Source organism: Dendrobates tinctorius, unplaced genomic scaffold (assembly GCF_039654945.1).
Source record: "Dendrobates tinctorius isolate UK_male_01 unplaced genomic scaffold, ASM3965494v1 ptg000021l, whole genome shotgun sequence".
NCBI classification, from domain to species: domain Eukaryota; kingdom Metazoa; phylum Chordata; class Amphibia; order Anura; family Dendrobatidae; genus Dendrobates; species Dendrobates tinctorius.
Window position 1 is genome coordinate 30,607,226 of NW_027361689.1, and position 23,729 is coordinate 30,630,954.

At 48.4% G+C, this 23,729-nt stretch overlaps 1 protein-coding gene across 1 annotated transcript in view; it reads right to left on the reverse strand.

Moving 5' to 3' along the window:
- The window catches only part of LOC141083821 (uncharacterized), a 54,277-nt gene extending 30,841 nt beyond the window's left edge, over positions 1–23,436 (reverse strand). Inside the window, exons 1-3 of the mRNA XM_073568274.1 lie at positions 23,277–23,436; positions 19,262–19,320; positions 19,099–19,191 (exon numbers count right to left, since the gene is read on the reverse strand). Of these exons, the coding sequence (XP_073424375.1) occupies positions 19,099–19,191; positions 19,262–19,320; positions 23,277–23,293 (169 nt within the window). The 5' untranslated portion in view covers positions 23,294–23,436. The remainder of the gene's footprint in view (positions 1–19,098; positions 19,192–19,261; positions 19,321–23,276) is intronic.
- Positions 23,437–23,729: the final 293 nt, after the last annotated feature.

A 23,729-nucleotide genomic window follows, 5' to 3' on the forward strand; every position in this document is an offset into this window, starting at 1 on the left:
CTTCCAGGCAAGATGAAGTACTCCTTTCCAACACTGTGCCAACTTGTGCCTTTTCTGAACATCTCCCTTTTGCGCCTAAAGTGAAGTACTCACAGTACTGAGTTACACTGGAGTTCCTCCTGTCAGATGTTCCTATGAACTCTACTTGTACGGCAGACAGCTGTAGCCTGCTTCGGGGACTCTGTTACAGAGTCCCGGTTCACTATCTCGTTGCTGTTGTGCCCCCAAGTCTTCTGTGGGAATAAAGTGGTGACAAACTTCTATTCCTCTGGTGTCTGTTGCAGGACCATTAGTATCCAAACCACCTCGGGGACTGGACCCTGGCCTTGCGCTGTGAACTTGAGAAGGGTTCTCTTCCAACCCTAATCCTTAGTTCTCCTCTCCTCATGTTCCATACTAATCCTTTATGGAGAGAGTCAAGCTTTCCTTCAATGTCCCTTTCCTGTCAGCGGACCCAGGTCACTGAGGTCAGCTGCAGCACTTCCTTCATCTATCCCTCTCAGGGGATCTTCTTACACAGGTCCAACCTTGTCAGACTCCTGTGACTGACTCTATCCTCTTCCTGCTCTTTTGTGCAAACTAAACTCCACACACCTCCCAGCACGCTTCGTGTTCCAAGCAGGGAGCCACCAAAGGGTGCTTTGCTACACTACTGTGTTGTGTGGGATGCAGGTGTTGGAGTGCGGTCAGGTGTCCCCACCTTACCTGGATAGTGGGGTACCACACCTCAGGAGGAGGTGCAGTACCTCTGTGGCAACTGAGCCCTCAGGGGCACCACATACCCTGTCAGAAAGCCAAAAAGTCAGTATCCTCATTGGCCAGTTAACTGGTGCAGCTCAGAGGGAAGTAAAGTCCTGGCCAGACACTGATAAAAGAAACTGTCAAACAAATCTTAGCCAGACTGAAAGACTTTTGATACCCCTACTGCAACAGATAAAACCGGATTACTTACTGGTAACTCTTTTGTAGAGTCCACGACAGCACCCACAGAGATAAATGGAGCAGTCCCCCTTGCTCCCCCAGTTTGGATTACACAGAACATAGGAACCGCCATACATGTTTTAGTCAGTTTAGAATATATTTTACACATATACACCTATGCTTGCTATAGTTATCTACATATTAACTTCTAATTCTAATCTCCACCACTAAAGAGAACCACTTGTGAAATTTTACAGGCAGGAAGTGAGCAGGTGCTGCTGTGGACTCTACAAAAGAGTATTACCGGTAAGTAATCTGGTTTTTCCTCTTTGCCACGACAGCACCCACTGAGATTTTCAGAGATAATCACCTGGGAGGGCACACCGTGTTTAGTACAGATCTACCAAAGGCCAAGTCCTCGGAAGAGGACAAATCTAGTCTATAGTGACTATAGAAGGTAGATAAGACCAGGTTGCAGCCTTACATATTTGTTCAATTGGGACGTTTGCCCTTTCGGGCCAGGAGGATGATATGGCTCAAGTAGAGTGCGCCTTAATGCCTTGTGGCGCTTCCTCTCCTTTTGCTGAATACACCATGGCGATCATATCTGATCCATCTGGACAGCATGCCTCTAGTAACTCTGGCTCCCTTCTTGCTACCCTGGAAGGAGACAAAGACCTACTCTGCTTCCAGGGAATGGTTCTGTCTAGGTAGGCTAGCATGGCTCTCTTTACATCCAAGGTGTGATATCCAACCTCCTCCGGTGTTACCGGATTCTCGAAGGAGGGTAGACATTTCTCCTGAGATCTATGAAATTTTGCAGCCCGTTTGGGGAGGTAAGATGGGTCTGATCTCAACACTAGTCTGCCCTGAGCTACCAACAGGAATGGGGGGGATCTACCGATAGGCCTGGAGATCACCAACTCTTCTCACCGAGACTAAGGCTACTGGCAGAGCAGTTTAATGAAAGGCATTTTATTGATGCTGAATGAATGGGCTCAAACAGAGCTTGATTAAAGGCATCCAAGACGAGGCTAAGGTTCCATGTTGGCAACTGAGGTACGTGAACTGGACCTGATCGCTGACAAGCTGCAATGAACCAGGCCACCCACTTATTTGCCACATTGTAGTTAAATGAGGCTCCTAGGGCCAACACATGGACCTTTACAGTATTAAAAGAGCCTCAATTCCCAGCCCTTCTGAAGATATTCTAGAATGGCAGTAATGGGTATTCCACCCAAAAGTCTTGCTGAGTGGAAGGCCAAGAATTTTCTCCACACCTTAGCGTAGATCCTCGTTGTGGATTCCTTCCTACTTTGCAGAAGGGTGTTAATCAAGTTTTTTGAGAAGCCTCTCCACTTCAATAGCTCCCTTTCAAATTCCAAGCCACTAGGCACAGGGCTTTGACCCTTGAATGGTAACAGGGTCCCTGCGAGAGAAGGTCCTGATGTAGCGGCAGAATCCATGGGTCGGTTATTGACATGGCTCTCAGCCATGAGAACCACAGCCTCTTAGCCCCATTTTGGCCCATCAAGATGACCCCTGCTTTGTCCTGTCTTATCTTCCTGACCACTGTTGGTAACAGAACCATTGGAGGGAAGGCATAGGCTTGCCAGAATGTCCAGGATGCTTGGAGGGCATCTAGCACGTCTGGGTTGTCTGCTCTGTAGAGAGAAACAAACCTTTCTACGCGCCTGTTGGCTCTGGTCGCAAACAGGTCTATTTCCGGTCTGCCCCATCTTGCCGCTATCATCTCAAAGATGTGCCGGCTGAGGACCCACTCGCCCAGATATAAGGTTTGGTGGCTGAGGAAGTCTGCCCGAGAGTTGTCCACTCCTCTGATGTGGAGTGCAGATAAGGAGTGGAGATGCACCTCGGCCATCTCCAAGATCTTTTCCGTGATAGACATCAACAGTCCTGATCGCATGCCTCCTTGCCGCTTTATGTATGCCACCGCGGTGGTATTGTCTGATTGGATTTTCATGTGGGTTCCTCTTAGCTGCAGGAGAAATTCAGATATAGCATAATAAATTGCTGTTAGTTCATTTATATTAGAGGAGATTTCTGCTTCATGCTCTAACCATTGGCCCTGCACCATCTCCTCCTCTAGGTGGGCCCCCATCCATGGTGACTAATTTAGAGGGAGTAACCCACCATTGAACTCCCTTTGACAGATTGCTAAGGTCCAACCACCAACTTGAGTTAATCACTTTGGGCGATAGGGACATTCTCCCTTCCTACCGTCCCTGCAGTCTGTCTCCTGTAAAATGGCCCACTGCAATTTTCTGGAGTGGAATTGGGCCCATTGCACTGCCAGAATGCATGATATTAGGGACCCCAACAAAGACATACCCTGTCTTAATGATATTGTGGGTTTCTCAGTAACCCTCTGTATTTTGCCGACTATGGCCTGCGCCTTAGTTTCTGGTAGAAAGCATTTCTGACTTACGGAGTCTACTTGAAGGCCCAGGAACGTCTGACAGGTTACTGGTTGCAGCCTGGACTTTCCCCAGTTGATCAGCCAGCCTAGTGTCTGTAGGGATGAGACAATATCAACTATTCTTTTCACATTGGGAAACAATTTCCTACTATGAGCAGGTTGTCCAAGTAGGGGACCACTAGGGTGTCAGCCTCATATGACATCACCTCCAGCATCAATTTGGTAAATACACGAGGAGCTATAGATAATCTGAATGGCATCGCCGTAAATTGGAAGTGTTGAATCTGACCTCTGAACAAGACTGCTACTCGCAGGAATTTTTGGTGCCCTTGGTGTATGGGGAGATGGTAATAGGCATCTTTTAGGTCCAAGACTGCCATATAGCACCTGGGGAACAAGAGTTTTATTGCTGAACGTATTGACTCCATTTTAAGTGGCCTCAGCCTCAAGAATGTATTAAGCTTTTTCAAATTTATTATTGTCCTAAAGGAACCATCTGGCTTAGGGACTAAAAACAGGGGAGAATAGAAGCCCCTTCCCCTTTTGTCACCTGGGACCTCAATCAGAACGCACAGTGCTTCCTGCTTCGTTTGGACTTCATAGAAGCCAATAGGAAGGAGTTCAGTGGGTGCCAAACAAATTCTAGTTCTAGGCCTGATGACATATTAATGGCCCAGGGGTTGGATGTAATTTTTTCCCCATTGGCAGCTGAATTTCAGTAGCCAGCCACCTACCGGTGAACTGGTGCTATATCTGTCCCCTGGTCTGAAGGGATGTTTCCCAAATAGGCTGCCCCTCTGTTTGGGATCCTTACTGCCCCAGCGGTCCTGAGGTTTGAAATCCTTCTTTCCCAAACAAAGGCTTCCTGAAGGCAATATATGGGTTAGGGAAACCTTTCTTCCTCTCACCTGCCTTAGTTAGGTTCTCATCCAGCTCTGACAAATAGGTATTTACCCTGGCAGGGTATAGTGCAAAGTTTGGTCTTTGTCTGCATATCTCCTCTCCACCCTTTTAACCATAAGGCCCGCCAGCCTGAATTGGTTAGCTCTACTGCTCTAGCAGATAATCTGAGTCAGCTGAGTCGGACAGGAAAGCCGCTGCCCCCTTAATCAGGGGAAAAGAGGAAAGGAGCTTGTCTCTAGGTGCTCCGCTTTAAATTTTTCCTTCTAAGTCATCCAACCATATCAACATTGACCTCGCTGTGCATGTGGCTGCTATTGCTGGCTTAAAAGCTGCCGTGCACACCTCCCAAGATAGGTTAAGGAAGGTACCTGTCTTTTGATCTAATGAATCAGCTAGCATCCCCAAATCTCCCACTGGCAGGGAAGATCTGTGAGAAGTGGAGGCCACTGCCACATCTACTTTGGGGGCTCTCGACCAAGATGTCAATTCCTTGTCAAACAGATATTTACGTTTTGAAGTTAAGGGGAGGAAGGTTCTCTGACCCTGTTTCTTCCACTCCCTCCTCACCAGCTCCTTTATAGCTGAAACTACTGGGAAGGCCTGGATCTTTTTCCAGGAAGTGCCTGTGAACATCTCCTGCAGAGTTTTGGGGTCCTTAGCCTCAGGTAGCCCCATGGTATTTCAGATGGACTTAAAGTTATTAACACTGTCTGTAGGGAAACATGCCTGTTCCTCCTGAGAGGACAAGTATTCCTGGGATCCGAGTCTAGCTCCAGTCTGATGGCAATCCAGATGCCAGTGAAGCTATTCCTCTGACAGAGGAGTGACCCCCCCCCCCCCCCCAGACTACTGGAGCTGCCTAAGGCTCATAGCTCCTCTCTAATTATTGCTCAGATATACTCTTTCATCCCTGAGGATTCCTCCTGTAAGGTCTTCTTGATACAAGACCGACAGTCTTAGGGTGGCCATCTGGGAGGGGCTGAGAACATAAGGCACATTTTTCGCCTTCTGTTCTTTTGGCCTAAAGGGTATGGACCAGAGAAACGCCATCAGCTGTAAGTCTGACTAAAAACTCACCCATGATTCTCGTCAGCAAAATACCAGCTGTGGGGTTTGCAACTCAGGCTGAGGCAAGGGATGGTTTTCTCTCTGCTTCTTTTCTGTGGGCTCATTCTGCCTACAGTGCCTGCTGGACTCTTCTGGAGCTGCCACTTTTCCTGGTGCTGCTGCTCCTTGTACTACTGCTCGTTCTGCTGCCCTGTGGGGATTCCCCTTCTTGGCTCAACTGGAGCGAAACTGGGTCATTTGTGGATGACATAGCCGTGCACCGCTGTAGTATTGACAGTGTTTATTTTTTATGCAGCTTCCAGGTCTCCAAGTCAAGGAACTATGTTATGAACGGGTCACTGAGGAGGAATTAAAAAAAAAAAAAAAAAAAAGAAAAGAAAAAAAGGATTACTTACCGGTAATACTCTTTTGTAGAGTCCATGACAGCACCCACTGAGAGAGGGGATCCGCCCCTGGAACAGGAAACCTACAGAGATAAATGGGGCGGTCCCCCTCGCTCCCTCAGTTTGTGTTACCGAGAACGGAGGAATCGCCATACATGTTTTAGTCAATTTGTTTGGGCGATTCATCTATCTTACCCCTATGTAGTTCTATGTTTACTAAGTTTAATCACCTATTTAACTTAACTCATAATCTCCACCACCAAGGAGACCCATGTGTGAAAAAAAATCTTTACGGGAGGGAAGTGAGCGGGTGCTGTCGTGGACTCTACAAAAGAGTATTACCAGTAAGTAATCCGGTTTTTCCTCTTCGCCACGACAGCACCCACTGAGAGATTTCCAGAGATAATCACTTGGGAGGGCACACCGTGTTAAGGACTGATCTACCAAAAGTCAAATCCTCGGTAGAGGATAAATCTAGTCTATAGTGACTATAAAAGGTAGACGGAGAAGACCAGGTTGCAGCCTTACATATTTGTTCAATTGCGACGTTTGCTCTCTCGGCCCAGGAGGATGATATGGCTCTAGTAGAGTGCGCCTTAATCCCCAGTGGAGGGTCTTCTCCTTTTGCCAGATGCGCCATTGTGATAGCATCTCTAATCCATCTGGATATGGTGCCTGATGTAACTGCAGACCCCTTCCTGCTACCCTGGAAGGAGACAAAAAGACCTACTCTGCCTCCAGGGACTGGTCCTATCTAGGTAGGCTAGCACTGCTCTTTTCACATCTAAAGTGTGATATTTTATTTCGTCTTGTGTTGACGGGTTCTCATGGAAGGAAGGTAGGTATATCTCCTGAGATCTATGAAATTTATTTGCCCGTTTTGGAAGGTAGGACGGGTCTGTCTTTAAAATCAGACTGTCTCGTGTTATTGACAGGAACGGAGGGTCTACTGATAAAGCGTGAAGATCACTCACTCTTCTAGCCGATACTAAGGCTACTAGCGTAGCAGTTTTTAAAGAGAGGCACTTCACTGACGCTGAGCTTATAGGCTCAAATGGTGCCTGAGTGAAAGCATCCAAAACTAGAGTAAGGTTCCATGCTGGTAGCTGAGGGATATGCACCGGCTCTGAGCGTTGACAAGCTGAGATGAAACGGGTCACCCATCTATTTGCTGCCACGTTATAGTTAAATAGGGCTCCTAGAGCTGACACGTGGACCTTTAGAGTGCTTACCGAGAGCCTTAATTCTCGGCCTCTTTGCAGAAATTCTAGAATGGCCGTAATGGGTACTCCAGTTAGTTTTGCTGGGTGAAAGGCCAGGAACTTTTCCCACACTTTAGTATATATTTGTTGTGGACTCCTTCCTACTTTGCAGCAGGGTATTGATTAGGTTCTTTGAGAAACCCTTCTGCCTCAGTAGCTCCCTTTCAAATTCCAGGCCGCTAGGTGCAGGGCTTTGGCCTGTGGATGGTAGCAGGGTCCCTGCGAGAGAAGATTCTGGTGCAGCGGCAGGATCCACAGGTCGGTTACCGACATGGCTCTTAGCCATGAAAACCACGGTCTTTTTGGCCAAAATGGGGATATCAAGATGACCCTCGCCCTCTGTCTTATTTTCCTGACTACTGTTGGTAGTAGAACCATTGGAGGGAAGGCATAGGCTAGTTGGAATGTCCAGGGTGCTTGGAGGGCATCTAGAATGTCTGGGTTGTCCGACCTGTAGAGTGAAGCAAACCTTTTTACGCGCCTGTTGGCTCTGGTCACGAATAGGTCTCTCTGGTCTGCCCCATTCTGACGCTATCATTTCGAAGACGTGCCTGCTGAGGACCCACTCGCCCTGGTATAGGGCTTGGCGACTGAGATAGTCTGCCCGGGAGTTGTCTACTCCTCTTATGTGGAGAGCTGACAAGGAGAGAAGATGGACCTCAGCCATTTCCAGGATTTTTCCCGCGATAGACATCAGTGGCAGTGACCGCATGCCTCCTTGCCGGTTTATATAGGCCACTGCGGTGGTATTGTCTGTCTGGATTTTTACGTGGGCGCCCCTTAACTGCGGGAGAAAATGAGATATTGGAAAAAAAAAAATAAATAAAAGTCGCTGTTAGCTCCTTTACATTAGAGGAGGTCTCTATTTCATCATTACGCCACCAGCCTTGTACCATGTGCTCCTCTAGATGGGCTCCCCAACCTAAGGGGCTGGCATCCGTGGTGAGTATTTTGGAGGGAGTCACCCACCATTGTACTCCTTTCGATAAATTGGAAGGATTTAACCACCATCTTAGGGATTCAACCACCTCGGGCGATAGGGACATCCTCCCCTCCAACCACCCCTGCAGTCTATCCGTTTCCTGCAGAATAGCCCACTGTAGTTCTCTGGAGTGGAACTAGGCCCACTGCACCGCTGGAATGCATGATATTAGCGACCCCAGCAAGGACATACCCTGTCTCAATGATATTACAGGTGTTCCTGCCGTGTTCCGTATCTTATTGATTATGGCTATCACTTTGGCGTGTGGCAGAAAACACTCCTCAGTTACGGAGTCTAGTTGCAGGCCCAGAAACCTGACAGTTTACTGGTTCTAATCTGGACTTCTCCCAGTTAGCCAGCCTAGTGTTCTTAGAGATGAGATAATCTTAGCTATTCTGGCTTCGCACTGTGAAACAGAGTTTCCTACTATGAGTAGGTCATCTAAGTAAGGGATAACTAAGGTGTCATTCAGCCTTACATACGACATCACCTCCAGCATCAATTTTGTAAATACCCGAGGAGCCATGGATAGTCCGAATGGCATTGCCGCAAACTGGAAATGCTGAATCCGACCTTTGAACCAGACTGCTACCCGCAGGAACCTCTGGTGCCCACGATGTATGGGTAGATGGTAATAGGCGTCCTTTAGGTCCAAGACTGCCATATAACACCTGGGGAACAAAAGCTTTATTGCAGACTTTATCGACTCCATTTTGAACGACCTCAGCTTTAAGAAGGTATTAAGCTTCCTTAAATTTATTATGGTCCTAAAAGAGCCATCCGGTTTTGGGACTAAAAATAGAGGAGAATAAAAGCCCATTCCCATTTCGTCCCCTGGGACCTCTACTAGGACCTCTTTAGTTAGCAGTACTGCAATCTCCATCTCCAGTGCTTCCTGCTGTGTTCGGGACTTCATAGAAGTCAATAGGAAGGAGTTCGGTGGATACCGAACAAATTCTAATTTTAGGCCTGATGACACAATATTTATGGCCCACGGGTTTGATGTCACCTTCTCCCATTGGCGGCTGAATTTTAATAGCCTGCCATCTACCGGTGTAATGGTTTTATCGGGGTCTGTCTCCCCTGAAGGGACGTTTCCCGAATAGGTTGCCCCTTTGCTTGGGGTCCTTATTTCCCCAGCGGTCCTGGGGTCTAAAGTCCTTCTTTTTACCGAACGGCGGCTTCCTGTAGGCACTCCTGTTGAACGGAACATACGGGTTAGGAAACCCCTTCCTCTCCCCCGCTTTTGTCAAAATCTCATCCAGCTCCGTGCCAAACAGGTACTTACCCTGGCAGGGTATAGCACACAATCTAGTCTTTGTGTGTCTCCTTTCCACCCCTTCAACCATAAGGCCCGCCTGCCTGCATTGGCAGTCCTGCCGCTCTAGCCGATAACCGGAGAGAGTCTGCTGCTCCCTTAATGAGGGGCATAGAGGAAAGAAGTCTATTCCTAGCTACTCCATTCTTAATATTGTCCTCTAAGTCATTCAGCCACACCAACATTGATCTTGCCATACACGTGGCTGCTATTGCGGGCTTAAAGGCTGCCGTACAAGCTTCCCAAGATCTTTTAAGGAATATATCGGTTTTACGATCCAAGGAGTCAGCCAAAGTTTCCAAATCCTCTACCGGCAAGGAGGATCTACGAGAGGTAGAGGCCACTGCCGCATCCACCTTGGGGGCTCTCGACCAGGCTGTTAACTCCTCATCGTCAAAGGGGTACTTACGCTTTGACGTTAAGGGGAGGAAGGTTCTCTGACCTGGTTTCTCCCATTCCCTTTTAACTAGGTCTTTTACAGCTGGAACCACTGGGAATGCCTGGACCTTTCTACGGGAAATACCCGCAAACATTATGTCCTGAGGGGTCTTTACTCTCCGGCAACCCCATGGTATTTCGGACAGACTTCACTAAATTACTGACACTGTCAGTGGGGAAACACGTCTGGTCCTTGTCCTCTGAGGAAAGGTATTCCTGGGACTTATCGGAATCTACTTCCCCTGTTCCTGACGGCGACTTTGATGCCAGCGAGACTCCTCTTCTAGGCGAACATATTTCTCTCACGGAGGAGTGACCCCCCAGACTACTGGAACCGCCTAAGGCCCGTAGTTCCTCTTTTATCATTGCCCGGATATCCTCCTTCTTTCGTGAGAATTCCTCCTGTAAGGCCTCCTCAATACACGATTGGCATAATCTCTTAGGGTGGCCATCCGGGAGGGGCTGCGAACATAAGGCACACTATGTTTCGCCTTCTCTGTTCTTTTAGCCTAAAGGGGGTATGGACCAGAAAGAGAAGGCCATCAATTATTTATCCGGACCAAAAAAACTCACCCGTGAGTTTCGTCAGCAACTACCGGCTGCGGTGTCCTGACCCAGGCTGAGGCAAGGCATGGGACGACTTCTTTTCCTTGCGTTTTTTCTCTAACGGCTCATCTTGCCTGGAAGGTCCACTAGATTCCTTCCTGGAGCTGCCACTTTTTCTGGTGCTATTGCTTCTCCTTGAAGCACTGCTCTGTCTACTGCCATGTGGGGATTCCACTAGCTGACCTAATGGGAGCGAAGCTGGGTCATCTAAGGACGACATGACTGCGCACTAGCGCTGTGTCTTCCTTTTAAAGCCTTTGCTATAGCTGCTCCTCTTTCCTTTTTTTTTTTTCTTCGTCCACCATTTTTTTTTTTTTTTTTTTGCCTACTGCACATGCGCAGGCGTTGTCCCGCGGTCTCTGCCTTCTGCCTGATCCCGGAAGTCCTCCTACCACTTCCGGGTTGCCTCTCCTGGGGAGCGCTCGGTGACCGCGATTAGCGATTCGGCCGGCGATGCCCACCGCGCATCTGCGCCCTGCCATCCATGCATGGGGTCCTTCTCACCTTAACCCCTGCCGCAGGTATGACTCCCGGTGGCGCTGCTCAGCCCACATGCTCAAGCTCTTCTGCCTTTTGGGGGGGGGGGGGGGGGGCACGGCCCAGTATGCCCAAATGGTGTTCGTAATGCACCTGCCCCTTTAGGGAGGAGGGGGGGTATCGCCATGTCCCCAGTGAGCCTTGACACCACTGTCGCCTCCGGCCTCACCTGCATTACACCAGCTCTGGCGGGGGGGGGGGGGGGGGGGGGGGAAATACACCTCTCCGCCCGACGCTGCCTCGAGTCCTGGGGCCCCTGCTGCTCATATTCTGCACGCAGGCGGCTACCAGACCAGGAATCCTCCTCTGCGGGTTCCTTTCCAGGAACAGGAAACCAAACTGAGGGAGCGAGGGGGACCGCCCCATTTATCTCTGTAGGTTTCCTGTTCTGGGGGCAGATCCCCTCTCTCAGTGGGTGCTGTCATGGCGAAGAGGAAAAAACAAGCTAAGTCTCAGAAAACCAGAGAGGTTGGTAACTATGCAGATTCCAGATCTTAACCACACAACTAGCAGCAGTCGTGAAGCGTTACTACGATGGTCCTAGATGCCTCGTCACAACTGGAGAGCTACATAAGCCTAAAGCAGGAAAAGAGGAAAACTGCCCCAGAGCAGACCCCAAAGGAAAGACAGCCTCCCACATGTATTGACGGTGAAACAAGATGAAAACACAAACAAAGGCAGGAAAATAGGCTGAGCAGACGATGGGGCCTGACTAACTAGAAAGGACAGGAAAGGAAAGCCACTGTCTGCAATCTGCCAAAAAACCCTACCAAAATAATGTCCAACACGTCTGATAGCAAAATTAACCCTGAAGTCACTAGACTTATCCCACTATATCAGCACTCTGAAATAGAGCAAAGAGAGGCCAATCTAATAAGGGACAAAAAGGCAAATTGGCAAATACAGATAAATAGGAGTGGAAGTTCAGCATAGCCCCAGCAGGGGCAAGCTGACCACACAAGAAACTGAATTGACCAACAAGCGCAAGTGTGAACATTAGCAAAAGCCAAACTTACAGAAGACTGGAAGAGAGCTGATGTCCAAGACCTGAGAAGCAGACTGAATCACCAGCATAGGGCATCGGCTGTCTTATATCCAGTCTGATACTCCAGAGAGCCAATATTTATCCTCCTCATCAGGTGGCAGATCACTACCACTTAAACCAACCTCACTACCTCCTGTCACCAGAGGGAGAACAGAAGGAGAACTCTCAACTGGTGGAGCAGAAAATGAGCTCATAACAGAACTAACTAAAAGTGTGGCTTCACTCACAAAGACTGCAGTCCCTGCAAGTGATTCCAAGGAAGATCCAGCTGGCCTCGAGTCCAGAAGACCTCCTGTGGCAACAGCAGAAGAGGATCCCATCAACCAGAGGAGAGGCAGCGATCGTTATGATGACGGACAGCCCATCTGGTGCCGCTGCAACAAGGTGGGACACCTAGCCAGATCCTGTCATTTAAACAAGCAACCCCTGGGGCAAAGGGCCAACCCCCAGGAGTAAGTCGACCAGGCCCACTAAGTTGGCGAGACACGCATGTAGGAGGACGACCAGTCTTGCCGGTTGTGATTGACAGTTTTCCAATGAACACTTTACTGGACACCTGCTCCCAGGTGACAATGATACCATATGTTTTTTAAGCAGTACTGGGCAGATTCAGACATTACTCATAGCCCAGATAAAGACCTTGCCATTTTTGCCAGCAATGGTCAGCCCTTGCCTCAGATGGGATATAAAGTGACCATTAAGATTGGCTGAGTAGAATTGCAATCGCAAGGTTTGATAGCTGATATTGACAGACGAGAAAGCCATCCTATGATCACTTTAGGCACTAATGTAATTGAAAATGGTCTTGGAGAAAATGTTTTGTTACAACAGGTAGCTGAGACCACCAGCTCCAGTCAGCAACAGGTTCTGCAAAAGGAGATCAGAGCCCTGATGCAGAGACAACAGGAAGAGCTGTCTGGTGGAGAAATTGGCAGTGTCAGTAACTAGTTTTTCCCATTGCAGTACCTCCTAGAAGTGAAGTTAATTTGGTGTTGGGCAGCAATAGGCCTAAGGGGTCAAGATTACCAAGCCTGGGTTGAACCCATGTACTGATAGTAGGCCCACTATCCTGACAGCCAGAGGGGTAGTTGATGTCCGCAAGGGGAGAGTACCAATACGCATCTTAAGTTGTGGGGAGAGAGGTCCAGTTACCCTGGTATGCCACCCTTGCTAAATTGTTCACTGTCAGTAACAATGCAATAGAGACACTAGAACCCTTGCTTCCACCTAACAAGGTGGAAGAGAGTGGCTCTGAAGGGCAGCAGGAGGATTGGTGTCAGCAGCTACATGTAGGCACTGACTCCACCCCTTCACACCAAAAGCATGGGGCTTACCGGGTGGCTCGAGAATTTGAATGGGTTTTCAGCAAGCATCCTCTAGACTTTGGGCAGGCAAAAGGGGTCCAACATCATATCCCCACCAGAGATCATCCACCCATTAAAGAGGCACCGGCCTGTACCCCCAGCACACCATCAATGTGCAAAGATTATGTTACGGGAGATGGAGGCTGGGGTAGTGAGATAGTTGTAGCCCCTGGGCAGCTCCATTAGTCCTCGTTAAAAAGAAAGATGGTACTATGAGAATGCGTGTAGACTACAGGCGGATTAACAGCATTACACAAAGACACTTACCCATTGCCTAGAATTGAGGAATCCCTAGCCGCACTGAGAACTGCTAATTTCTCTACCTTAGATCTCACCAGTAGGTATTGGCAGGTTCCTGTGGCAGAGGCAGACAGAAGACAGCGTTTACAACACCAATGGGCCTCTGAGTTTAACTACATCCTGTTCAGGCTCAGCAATGCGCCAGGAACATTTCAGCGGTTAATGGAATGCTGCCTTGGACATAAGAACTTTGTAACTGTTCTGCTGTACCTGGACGACAGTCTTCTCCAAAACCTATGAAGACCATTTGAAGCACCTTGCCGAGGTTTTCGAAGCCCTGTCAAACTTTGGCCTGAAAATAAAACCATCCAAATGTCACCTTTTGAAACCCAAGGTGCAGTACCTAGGTCATGTGGTGAGTGCAGAAGGTGTGGCACCCAATCCTGACAAAGTCAGTTATCTGAGACTGGCAAAGACCCAGCACTATCCATGAAGTGAGGCAATTTCTTGGGTTAGTAGGCTACTACCAAAGATTTGTCAGGGACTTCACCAAGATAGCAGCACCGCTGCAAGATCTTCTAGTGGGCCAATCCAAGAAGACCAAGAACAAAAATCTTCCATTCGAGTGGAACAAAAGGATAGATGAGTCCTTCACCAAGTTGAAACTGGCCCTCACGGGAGATGAGGTCCTGGCCTACCCCGACTTACCAACCATTTGTACTTTACACTGACACCAGCAACATGGGATTAGGAGCAGTGCTGTCACAAGTGCAGAGGCAGAGAGTGACTTCCTACACCAGCAGGAAGCTTCGTCCCACTGAGGGGAACCCCGACCACTACAGTTCCTTTAAACTGGAGTTCCTCACCATAGTCTGGGCGGTAACAGAGCACTTCAAGCACTACTTGGCTTCAGCAAAGTTCACAATCTACATTGACAATAATCCGCTAACCCACCTTGAAATGGCAAAGCTCAGGGCACTTTAGCAGCGAAGGATGGCCCTGCTGTCCAACTACAAGTTCACCATCAAGTACAGAGCATGACATAAAAACACCAATGCGGATGCGTTGTCCAGGATGCCCAATTCACCAAACGAGAGGAGAAGCTCCAAAGGAACTCGAAGAAATCGAGTTACCAACCTTCCACCATCCAATTGCAGCCCAGCGCTCCCAAGGAGTAAGGAATAAGCACTTTGTCGTACAAGAGGCAATGTTGAACCCATTACCCCATCATGAGTGGGCAGAGACAAGATAGTGACCCAGTTGTTTACCTAGTAAAGGAGTGGCTGACAAGCCGATTCACACCCTGGGCCAGATGACCCACAGCAGCTATGGAAGGAGAGCGGCAAGCTGTTCATCTACCAGGGTAAACTGTTGGAGGATCATCAACTTGCACACACAAACTGGTCTGGCAGGTGGTAGTCCCAAAGAGGGATGCGCCAATGGTCTTAGAGGCATACCACAATGGAGCAGGACACTTTGGTTGGAAGAAGTTGGAGGTCCTATTTTGTGAGAGATTCTACTGGGTTGGCATGAGGAGTTCAATTGAGAAGTGGTGTTGAGAATGTGGCCCATGCAACCTGCTCAGAAAAGACCGAAACAGCCAGCGAGCCCCATTACAGCTGACCACAAAACAGCTGCTTGAACTGGTAGCCTTGGATTATGTGAAGTTAACTGAGTAGGAATGGCTACACTTATGCTTTGACCATTGTTGACCATTACTCAATGTTCTTGGTAGTCGTACCTGTTAAAGACCAAACAGCGAAGACAGCAGCCAAGGCATTTCAGCAACACTTATCGACCGCACAGATATCCTGAACAAGTGCTCACCGATCAAAGTCCAGCCTTTGAGGCAGAAGTGTTCCAGGAGTTCTGTAACATGTACGGTTGCAAGAAAATCAGAACGATGCCGTACCATCCAGACAAATGGCATGTGTGAAAAGATGAACCAAGTGGTCATTGACTTATTGAAGACCTTACCTCTGGAAGAATGAAACCAGTGGCCAGATCAATATAATCACATACTGGTAAACTCCACAAATTTCACTCTGGCCTACTTGATGAGAGCGAGACCTGGCAAGTTATCCATTGATTTAGACATGGGAGTCAACACCAGAGACATCACCAGATGCAGACTGGGATACAGAGCAGCAGCAACAATACCACAAGGTACAAGAATGTGTGGAGAAAAGTTTGTCCCAAGCAAGACAGACAGGAAAGAAATTACAATCAACATGCCCCTGCAGTTCCCTTGTTCTCCTGGTGTCAAGTACTCAAAAGAAAGGTGTTCACAGACTAGATGACCAGTGGCAGGCAGAGCCATACACTGATACTGTGGCACCCCCAGGAGTATGGTCACCACACTGGCTGTGCCTTCCTCCTGGGGAGGGTAATGCCAGGCTTTGAGGCAATGATGGGTCTCTCTCACAGTCAATCTATACATGCAACACAGTTCCACTCCTGGCCAGCAGGGGGAGCTCTGACCCAGGATTCAGGGGAGGAGTGCTCTGTGGGCCAGGAGGAAGGGGAGCTAGTTAGTCTGCAGAGGGTGAAGTGTGCAGATGTGGAATGAGACACTGGAGGTTGAGCTGCAGAAGGCGAGCTCCCTCAGCTTGAGAGCACAGATAACTGGAGTCTGGTCTCCACGGTGGTACGGATACTAACGGTCCTGCCACAGACACCAGAGGAGTAGGAGGCTGTAAATGCCCTACTCCCATCTAAGACTTTGGGCACAACAGCAAAATGGATAGAGAGCCAGGGATTCAGAGAGGAGTCCCAGAGAGAGGCTACAGCTGTCTGCTGTGCAAGTGGAGTTCTAGGAACATCTGACAGGAGGAACTTCAGAGTAAGTGAGGACTGGAGTGCTTCACACCACACAAGCGCTAGGAAGGAGACTGCACAGCCCATCTGAGAGAGAAACCCTGAGTTGCTTCCAGGCTAACCTGCTCCAATACCATCTGTAATCAGGACCCTGGACTGCAGTTCTCAAGTAAAGGTACAGAAATTGCACCCTGCTGTGTCTTGTCTGCTTCCTACCCTATCGTCACTGCTACATCTCCGTGCCAACCATCTATACACTGCCCTGGGGTTACAGCTTCACCTGTGGGGAGCTACACCATCTAAGCTGCAACACCATCAGCCCCAGAGGATCCGAAAGCAGCATTGGCCAACATCTTACTTGCCAAACACCACAGGTGGCGTCACAAACTTTCCTTATAAACTACACTACAAACATCACCGCCATTGATATTGGGTGCCCAGGGCCATGGACTGGGTCACTGCTGCTGTGACACATCATCCCCCTGACACTGGCCTGGTACCGAGTACCCCACAGCCCTGGGTGAAGCCAGCAAGGGGGCGACCCAATTTCTTCAGACTAACACCAAAGTATGTATCATCAGCAAAGATGGAGGAGAAACCTTCGAAGCAGTCTCAAGAGAACTAAAGATGTGCCCTGATCAGGTGAATGACAAGGAGGAAGTCCAAGACACTCCACAGCCCATTGTAGAGGTGGAAGAAAAGATTCAAACTATACTTGGAGAATTTCCTTGGATGTGGACACAAGTAAATCAGGCAATAGTATTGCCAGTCCTAAACTTTCATCAGCCTACTGCACCAGATGAAGAAGAGACTCAATGAAATGGCTCCAGTAACAGATACCACAACTGCAGTGGAAGGTGGAAATCTGTCCCCTACTAACAGTGAATCTGACAATCTCATGGCGAGTCTAGGAGTAGAGAGAAGGCAGTCTAAAATACCTATCTTACATAAGGCTACTTATAGCGTAGTGACTAGTGCACCAACAGTAGACAGAACAGGTCAGGTCATCAGAAATACCTATACTGCATAGTTCCACTTGTAGTACAAGAGGTCAGATCCCTGCCCGTTACAGAGATTACATAATGTAAATAAAGTAATATGTATAGTTGTAACTGTTACGCATGAGAGCCTACAGAGACTTACTGTATGAACCTTTTTAAAGTATTAGTAATACCCAGTTAAAGGACAATTGGGCCACAGGCCTATGGTCAGAACTGTTTGTTAATAGTTACTCCAAAAAGGCCTTGAAAATAAGCTGCCAGCGTGGCTGAAACACAGGCCCATCTACAGAGTGCCCTGTGGCCACGCCCAGGGACACACACAAAGTGGGTTAAGGCAGTTCCCACCAACCAAACTCCAGGTACAAGCACAAAGACAATTCCTGTACAGCAGCATAAAGACTGGTTGCTGCAGTAACTGCTATTGTTTCTTTTTCTTGTCTGGTTTTTGATAATTTTTACATTTAAGACTTTGTAGATTTTCATTAATTGTTGTTAACAATTCTTGTTATGTTTTCCTCAGTCCAGGAGTACTGAACTTAACTGGGGGGGAATGTGACACCCCAGAGTTTGGGTCTCACAGTGACATTGCCTCCCTCTATGAGGTGAAGTCATGCTTGGAAGCAGAAAGGGGACCCCCATGCAAGGTAACAGATTAAATCACAATTCCTGCTGCAGGTCAGACAAGGGAGCTGCCTTATAAATTATAGCCAGCAGAGGGGATTGGTGGTTCAGCTAGAAGTCAGCTGAGGGATTTGTCATGGAAACAAGAGGAGCTGTGAGCTGAGAGAAAAATGACAAGACAGAAACGTGAGGCAAAAAGATCTTTCTGGAAGATCCTGTCAGATCAGCTCCCTGTCTTGAACTGCCAGGAGGGGGAAGGACGATAGCAGTGAGAAGAGGCTTTGGGGAAGCTAAAATACTGCATATAGCAGACCCCTGAGCGAAGCGCTAATAGAGAGAAAGATGCCAGAGTCCTGGGTGGCAGGAGCCGCATGTCCTGACTGCCAAATCTGGAAGTACAGGGGATTGTAAATTCCTGTGCGACATTGCACACCTGATTGCATGGCAGCAGATGAGGAGCCCGGGGCCAACGGTGAAAAGGACGGTACCTATGGAATAGGCTCATGGTGACAGCCATACAGGTTAGTGAAGTCATCACGCAATTGAGGGTTGCAGCATAGTTATAAACAGCGGAGACCCACACACACACACACAGCACAGAAGGAAGGTCCTAAACCCCCACCTGGCAAGGTGGGTCCCCTGAATGCCTCCAGGCAAGCTGGACTCATTCCATAACCTGTATGTGGTACTCTGGATTGCAACCAATTGCCAGTAAAAGGTAAAGAAGCTGCACCTCTGTGTCCTCCTATCATTTCTCTGCATCCCAACGTTCACAGCCATTTTGACTATTAATCTAACATCTTTGCCCTCGGACTATTGCTCTACCTGTGGGGAGCCATTTTCACCTCAGCTGTGACATACCAACAGTCTCAGGGGACCACCACAGCGCTGGTCACCTCTGACCAGAATACCACAGGTGGTGTCACGTATGTGAGCTATTAACTTTATCTTCCTTTTTACCACATCACAAACAACTTTTCCCCATCCCCTTTCATCATTTTTATTTAATGGACGCCCCAGGGCCACAGACCGGGTCACCACCGCCGTGACACCGTCCCCTGTTGAAGTCGACAGGCCCGGTACCGAGTACCCCACGGCTCTGCACTGCAGCATGCACGCTCACCCTGCACACCCTCCACACACACAACTTACCAATTGCTGAAAATCTGACATATTTCTTGAAAACATTTCGGGCAGGCAAGTCGAGCTGTACCAGGGACCGCCGGCAGCTGGAGACGATGAAATCTAAAGAAATGCACTTGTTTAGTGGTAAAGTCATCTCCAAGGCCCTGGCAATGGTAGTAGAGGACAATACCTGAGCTTGTGCCTTGCGTGCAGACTTCAGTGGCCAGAATACATATTAGGAATGCTAACCTGTAATAACCAAAAGCAGAAGTAGATGTAACCTTCCCCCATAGAGCACCAGTTCCCAACTTAATGCCTTAGGCCAGAGTCATACTACTGTATAACACAGCCAAGTGATATGCGATAAAACACATAGCACTCTCCCCAGTGTTATTCTATGGGGCAGCTCAGAACTGCAATTAATTTCTCATGCTGATTTGCAGCGATACAAGGCTCACTCACACCCATACAAGTCTATAAATCTCTGGGTGCGAGTGCATCAGGAGCCAATGGTCATTACCATATCGCATCTGATGCCCTCTAATCAGATGCTATACGCTAGTGTGACTCTGGCCTTAGGCTGAGAAACTGCAACCTTGGCCATGTTATGGTGGGTGCAGTTGAGACTGCCATTTGGAAACTAGTGCCTAAAGGGGCACCAGCATAGACATATGGGAGGCTTCCGAAGAGTCAAGACAACCAACATCCAGGATGCCATCAAGATTTGTTGGAAGATCATGTCACAAGAGCAGCGCCTCTGAACTAGCATCATGCAGCATCTGACCTCAGTGGTACCTCACCTGATTTTTTTTGATCATGACTAGTGATGGGGAAGTCCTGGTCTCCTGTGAAAGAAAAAAAAAAAAAAAAAAAAAAAAAAAAAAAACACTATCCCTCACCTGCCCAAAATGCTGTAATTCATGTATGTGAAAACTGATTTTAAACCTGGATGGTGTGCAGATGTGACCGTCCAGGCTGAAAACCACAGGAGAATGAGCAGCTGCAAGTCAGTTTCACAGTGCTGAGCTCAGGAGAATTTCTTATGGTGCTAGCAGTGATCTCATCGTAGTTCATCAGCTCAGCTCACACTGAAGTGAGCTGGGAATGCAGTCTCAGTGACCTGCGGTAAGGCTAGTTTCATACTAGTGTTTTTTCGACAGCGCACGGTGCTGCTAAGCCCCGCCCCATTCGGTCATCGCCGCCTACTATCACACACAGACACTTGCAATCTGCACACCCCATCTTTAGCATAGGGTGCGCAGATCGGGCACTACCGTGTTTCCCCGAAAGTAGGACCCCCCCCGAAAGTAAGACAGGGTGGGGGTTACGGGGGGTCCTTCAATGTAAGGCCTCCCCCGAATGTAAGGCAGGGTTGGGGGCCGCTGTGAAATGTAAGGCCCTTACCTTTAGGCCGCCGCTGTCCCCCATTGGGTCCCCAGGCTCCAGAGGTGTCCTCAGGTGCAGCTGGGTGGGTCCAGCGCTCATGGGGTTAACTCGCCGTGTTAACCCCGCAATCCGCCCAGCTCAACAGCTCATTGGCCGCCCCTGTTCCCCACGTCACCGCCGGCCCCCGGCTCGAGCACTGATTGGTCCAGCAGCTCGGGCTGTAATTGGCCACCCCAGCCCCACGTCACCGCTGTTTCCCTGCTGATTGGCACAGCGTTCCCTGCAGCACAGGCCTTCCGCACCCACAGCCGCACCGCAGAGGAAAACGTCCAGCATTTAAAAACCAAGTAGGGAAACATGTACTGTATAGGGTATGGGGCTGTGTGCAGTGGGATACGGCACTGTTATGGGGTGTGGGGCTGTGTGCAGTGGGATACGGCACTGTTATGGGGTGTGGGGCTGTGTGCAGTGGGATACGGCACTGTTATGGGGTGTGGGGCTGTGTGCAGTGGGATACGGGGTATAACAGCATGTTAATAAATGTTAATTTATTGGTTAAAAAGAAATTGTCATTTTTTTTCGGCCTCCCCCGAAAGTAAGACAGGGTGGGACTTTTTGGGGTAAAATTAATGTAAGACAGGGTCTTACTTTCGGGGAAACACGGTAGTAGGATTTTGGCGCACGCTGGGCACTTTTGAAGGTGCGCACCAAAATGCAACATGCTGCGTTCGGCACGCACCTTCAAGAGTGCGCAGCGCACACCAAAATCCTACTAGCGCACCCTATGCTAAAGATAGGGTGTGCAGATCGCAAGCGTCCATGTGCGATAGTAGGCGGTGATGACCAGATGGGGTGGGCAGGGAGCTGGCAGGGCTTAGCAGCGCCATGTGCTGCCTCGAATAAACGCTAGTGTGAAACTAGCCTAACCTATATGACCCACCACTAGTTGCAGCAGCTCATTCTACCATGGTTCACAACCTGAATGGTTGCATTTTGGCACTGGCCAGGTTGAAGACCAATTATCACAGACATTGATTATGGCATGGGACAGTATTTTTTATTTGTTTTTTTACAGGAGACCAAGGCTTCAATAGAATGGGCGTTAGGAGAGTATACCTTATTGTATCACTTTATTTCAAATAAAGGACTTTATTCTGGGTGTTTTATTATTGACAATATGACCATGGGAATAGTAATTGAGAGGACGGTCATAGACTATTCTTCATTACTAACTGCTGGGCTTAATGTCACCTGAAAACACAAGGGTGATATAGTCTCCACTTTGCCACCACCATGTGTGAAGAGCCGGGCAAAGCACCAGAGTTGGCGCATCCAATAGATGATTTTTTCTGGGGCAGCTGCAGGCTGCCATTTTTAGGCTTATTTGTTTAAAAAAACCCAGAGTGGGACCCCTCTGTTCTTGATAATCAGACATAAGCTGACAGATGAGGACCGCAGGCCACAGCTGTCAGTTTTGCCATGATGGTTATCAAAACTAGAACAGGCCCCACACCAGGTTTTTTTTATAGCACTGGCTGATGAATACTCCCACTAGCTGCACCTGCTCTCGCTATTAGCAGCAGCAGGCGTAGACTGTTGGAAGTAGTACTCTCAGCCGACACCTCTGACTGTGGGTAAACTTTACTGCCGGTCACTGGTGCTGGCTCACTCATCTAAGAGTGGAAACCGCAGCACTGACCGCCAGAAGTCGTACTGCTGATCAGAGGCAGTGTGCCATGTGATCATGCAGATGACCATGAGTCAAACAACGAGTGTCTGGGCCTCCTCTATCTTTCACCAAACCTGAATATCCAGAGGTTCACCCATCACTAGACATGATTAAAAAGGCACTCTTTGCACCAGAAATGCAGAGATTGTTGCATTTTAACCCATTACTAGTTTGTATGGACAGTCGATAGTCTAGCTTTACAGAAAACCAAATATTCTCTTTCTATAGTAGTTTGCACCAAATTGGTTGCAAAGCCAACATAAGTAGCAGCAACTAACATTTGTAAAAAGGTAAAAAAAAAAAAAAGTTACATAGTAACTGTAGTTGGGATATTACCTTGCAATAACCTTTTGCAGGAGGGATGCAGCATGTCAAGTATACTGCAGCATAACTATGACATTACCATAATAAAAAGGCTATTGGGTAAACAGGGGGGGCATGCCATCTGGTGCAAATGGGTCAATTGTCTCCAGTATTAAATCCATCAATATGGATGATTCAGAACATAACAGTAGGGAGTGGGTGGCTGGCACAAGTCCTTACTGGGGAGAAGCTTAGTCATCCCAGATAACCCACTTTAAAGGGTTAACAATTAATTTTTATCCCCCACCCTAAGAATTAAGAGGTCAGGGTGGTGGGTACATCAGCAAAGAATTGGGGGCTACAGAGCTCATCTGAATGGAGCAGGGGTAAAGCTGTGGTCAGACCACCAGCAGTTAGTGAGGTCCCCTCACTCTAGGAGTAGAAGATACAGTAACTTCTGAAGCCATTAACTTTTGTAAGTTGCAGACACTTTTCAGCCCCACTATATGCTGGGGGAATATGGTGGGGTCATAAGTGGGTTCTACACGCCTATAACCAACACCACAAGCAGCTTGGGGAAGACATGATGTATACGTCATAGAAGAAGCGCCATCACTCACTGGTGGAGTGGAGCAACAAAACTGGTAGGAGCCTGGTCCAGTGGACAGGTCAGTAGTTTATGGCCACCAGACCAGTGACCTGCAAAGCTCCTACTGACCAGCAAGGCCAGGGAAACATGGCCACAGAAAAATCCTAAAATCCTGGCAGTGACGTGCCCACCTCTTACCTGAACAGTAATGTCATTTTCTCAGCCAGGGACCTGTCAGCTAGAACCAGACAATCCCCTCACAAGACGTTACACTAAGTTACCACAAGACAAGCGGGGAGCGGCCACACGTCATACTGCGCTGCACTCCTCTGTGACTAGGACCAGGCAGCTACTACTGTGTCTGCTCCCGGCCAATCTCCTATATGAAAGCACTCACCTAATTGACCTAATTACTAAATGCTGCCATAGATTATCCTAATTAATGATGGTCCCCGGCCTTATGTTACCAATAACTGCTGAGCTCAGCTAGTGGCTTCTCTGGTACTGTCAGAAAGGCCGTGTTTCCACGTAGCGTCAATGACGCCATTTTCTGAAATGTAAAGTGCTGCGGAATATGTCGGCGCTATAGAAATAAAGTTTATTATTATCATTATTTCTGTGAGGAAAATTCACTGCAATAAAGCGTTCGAG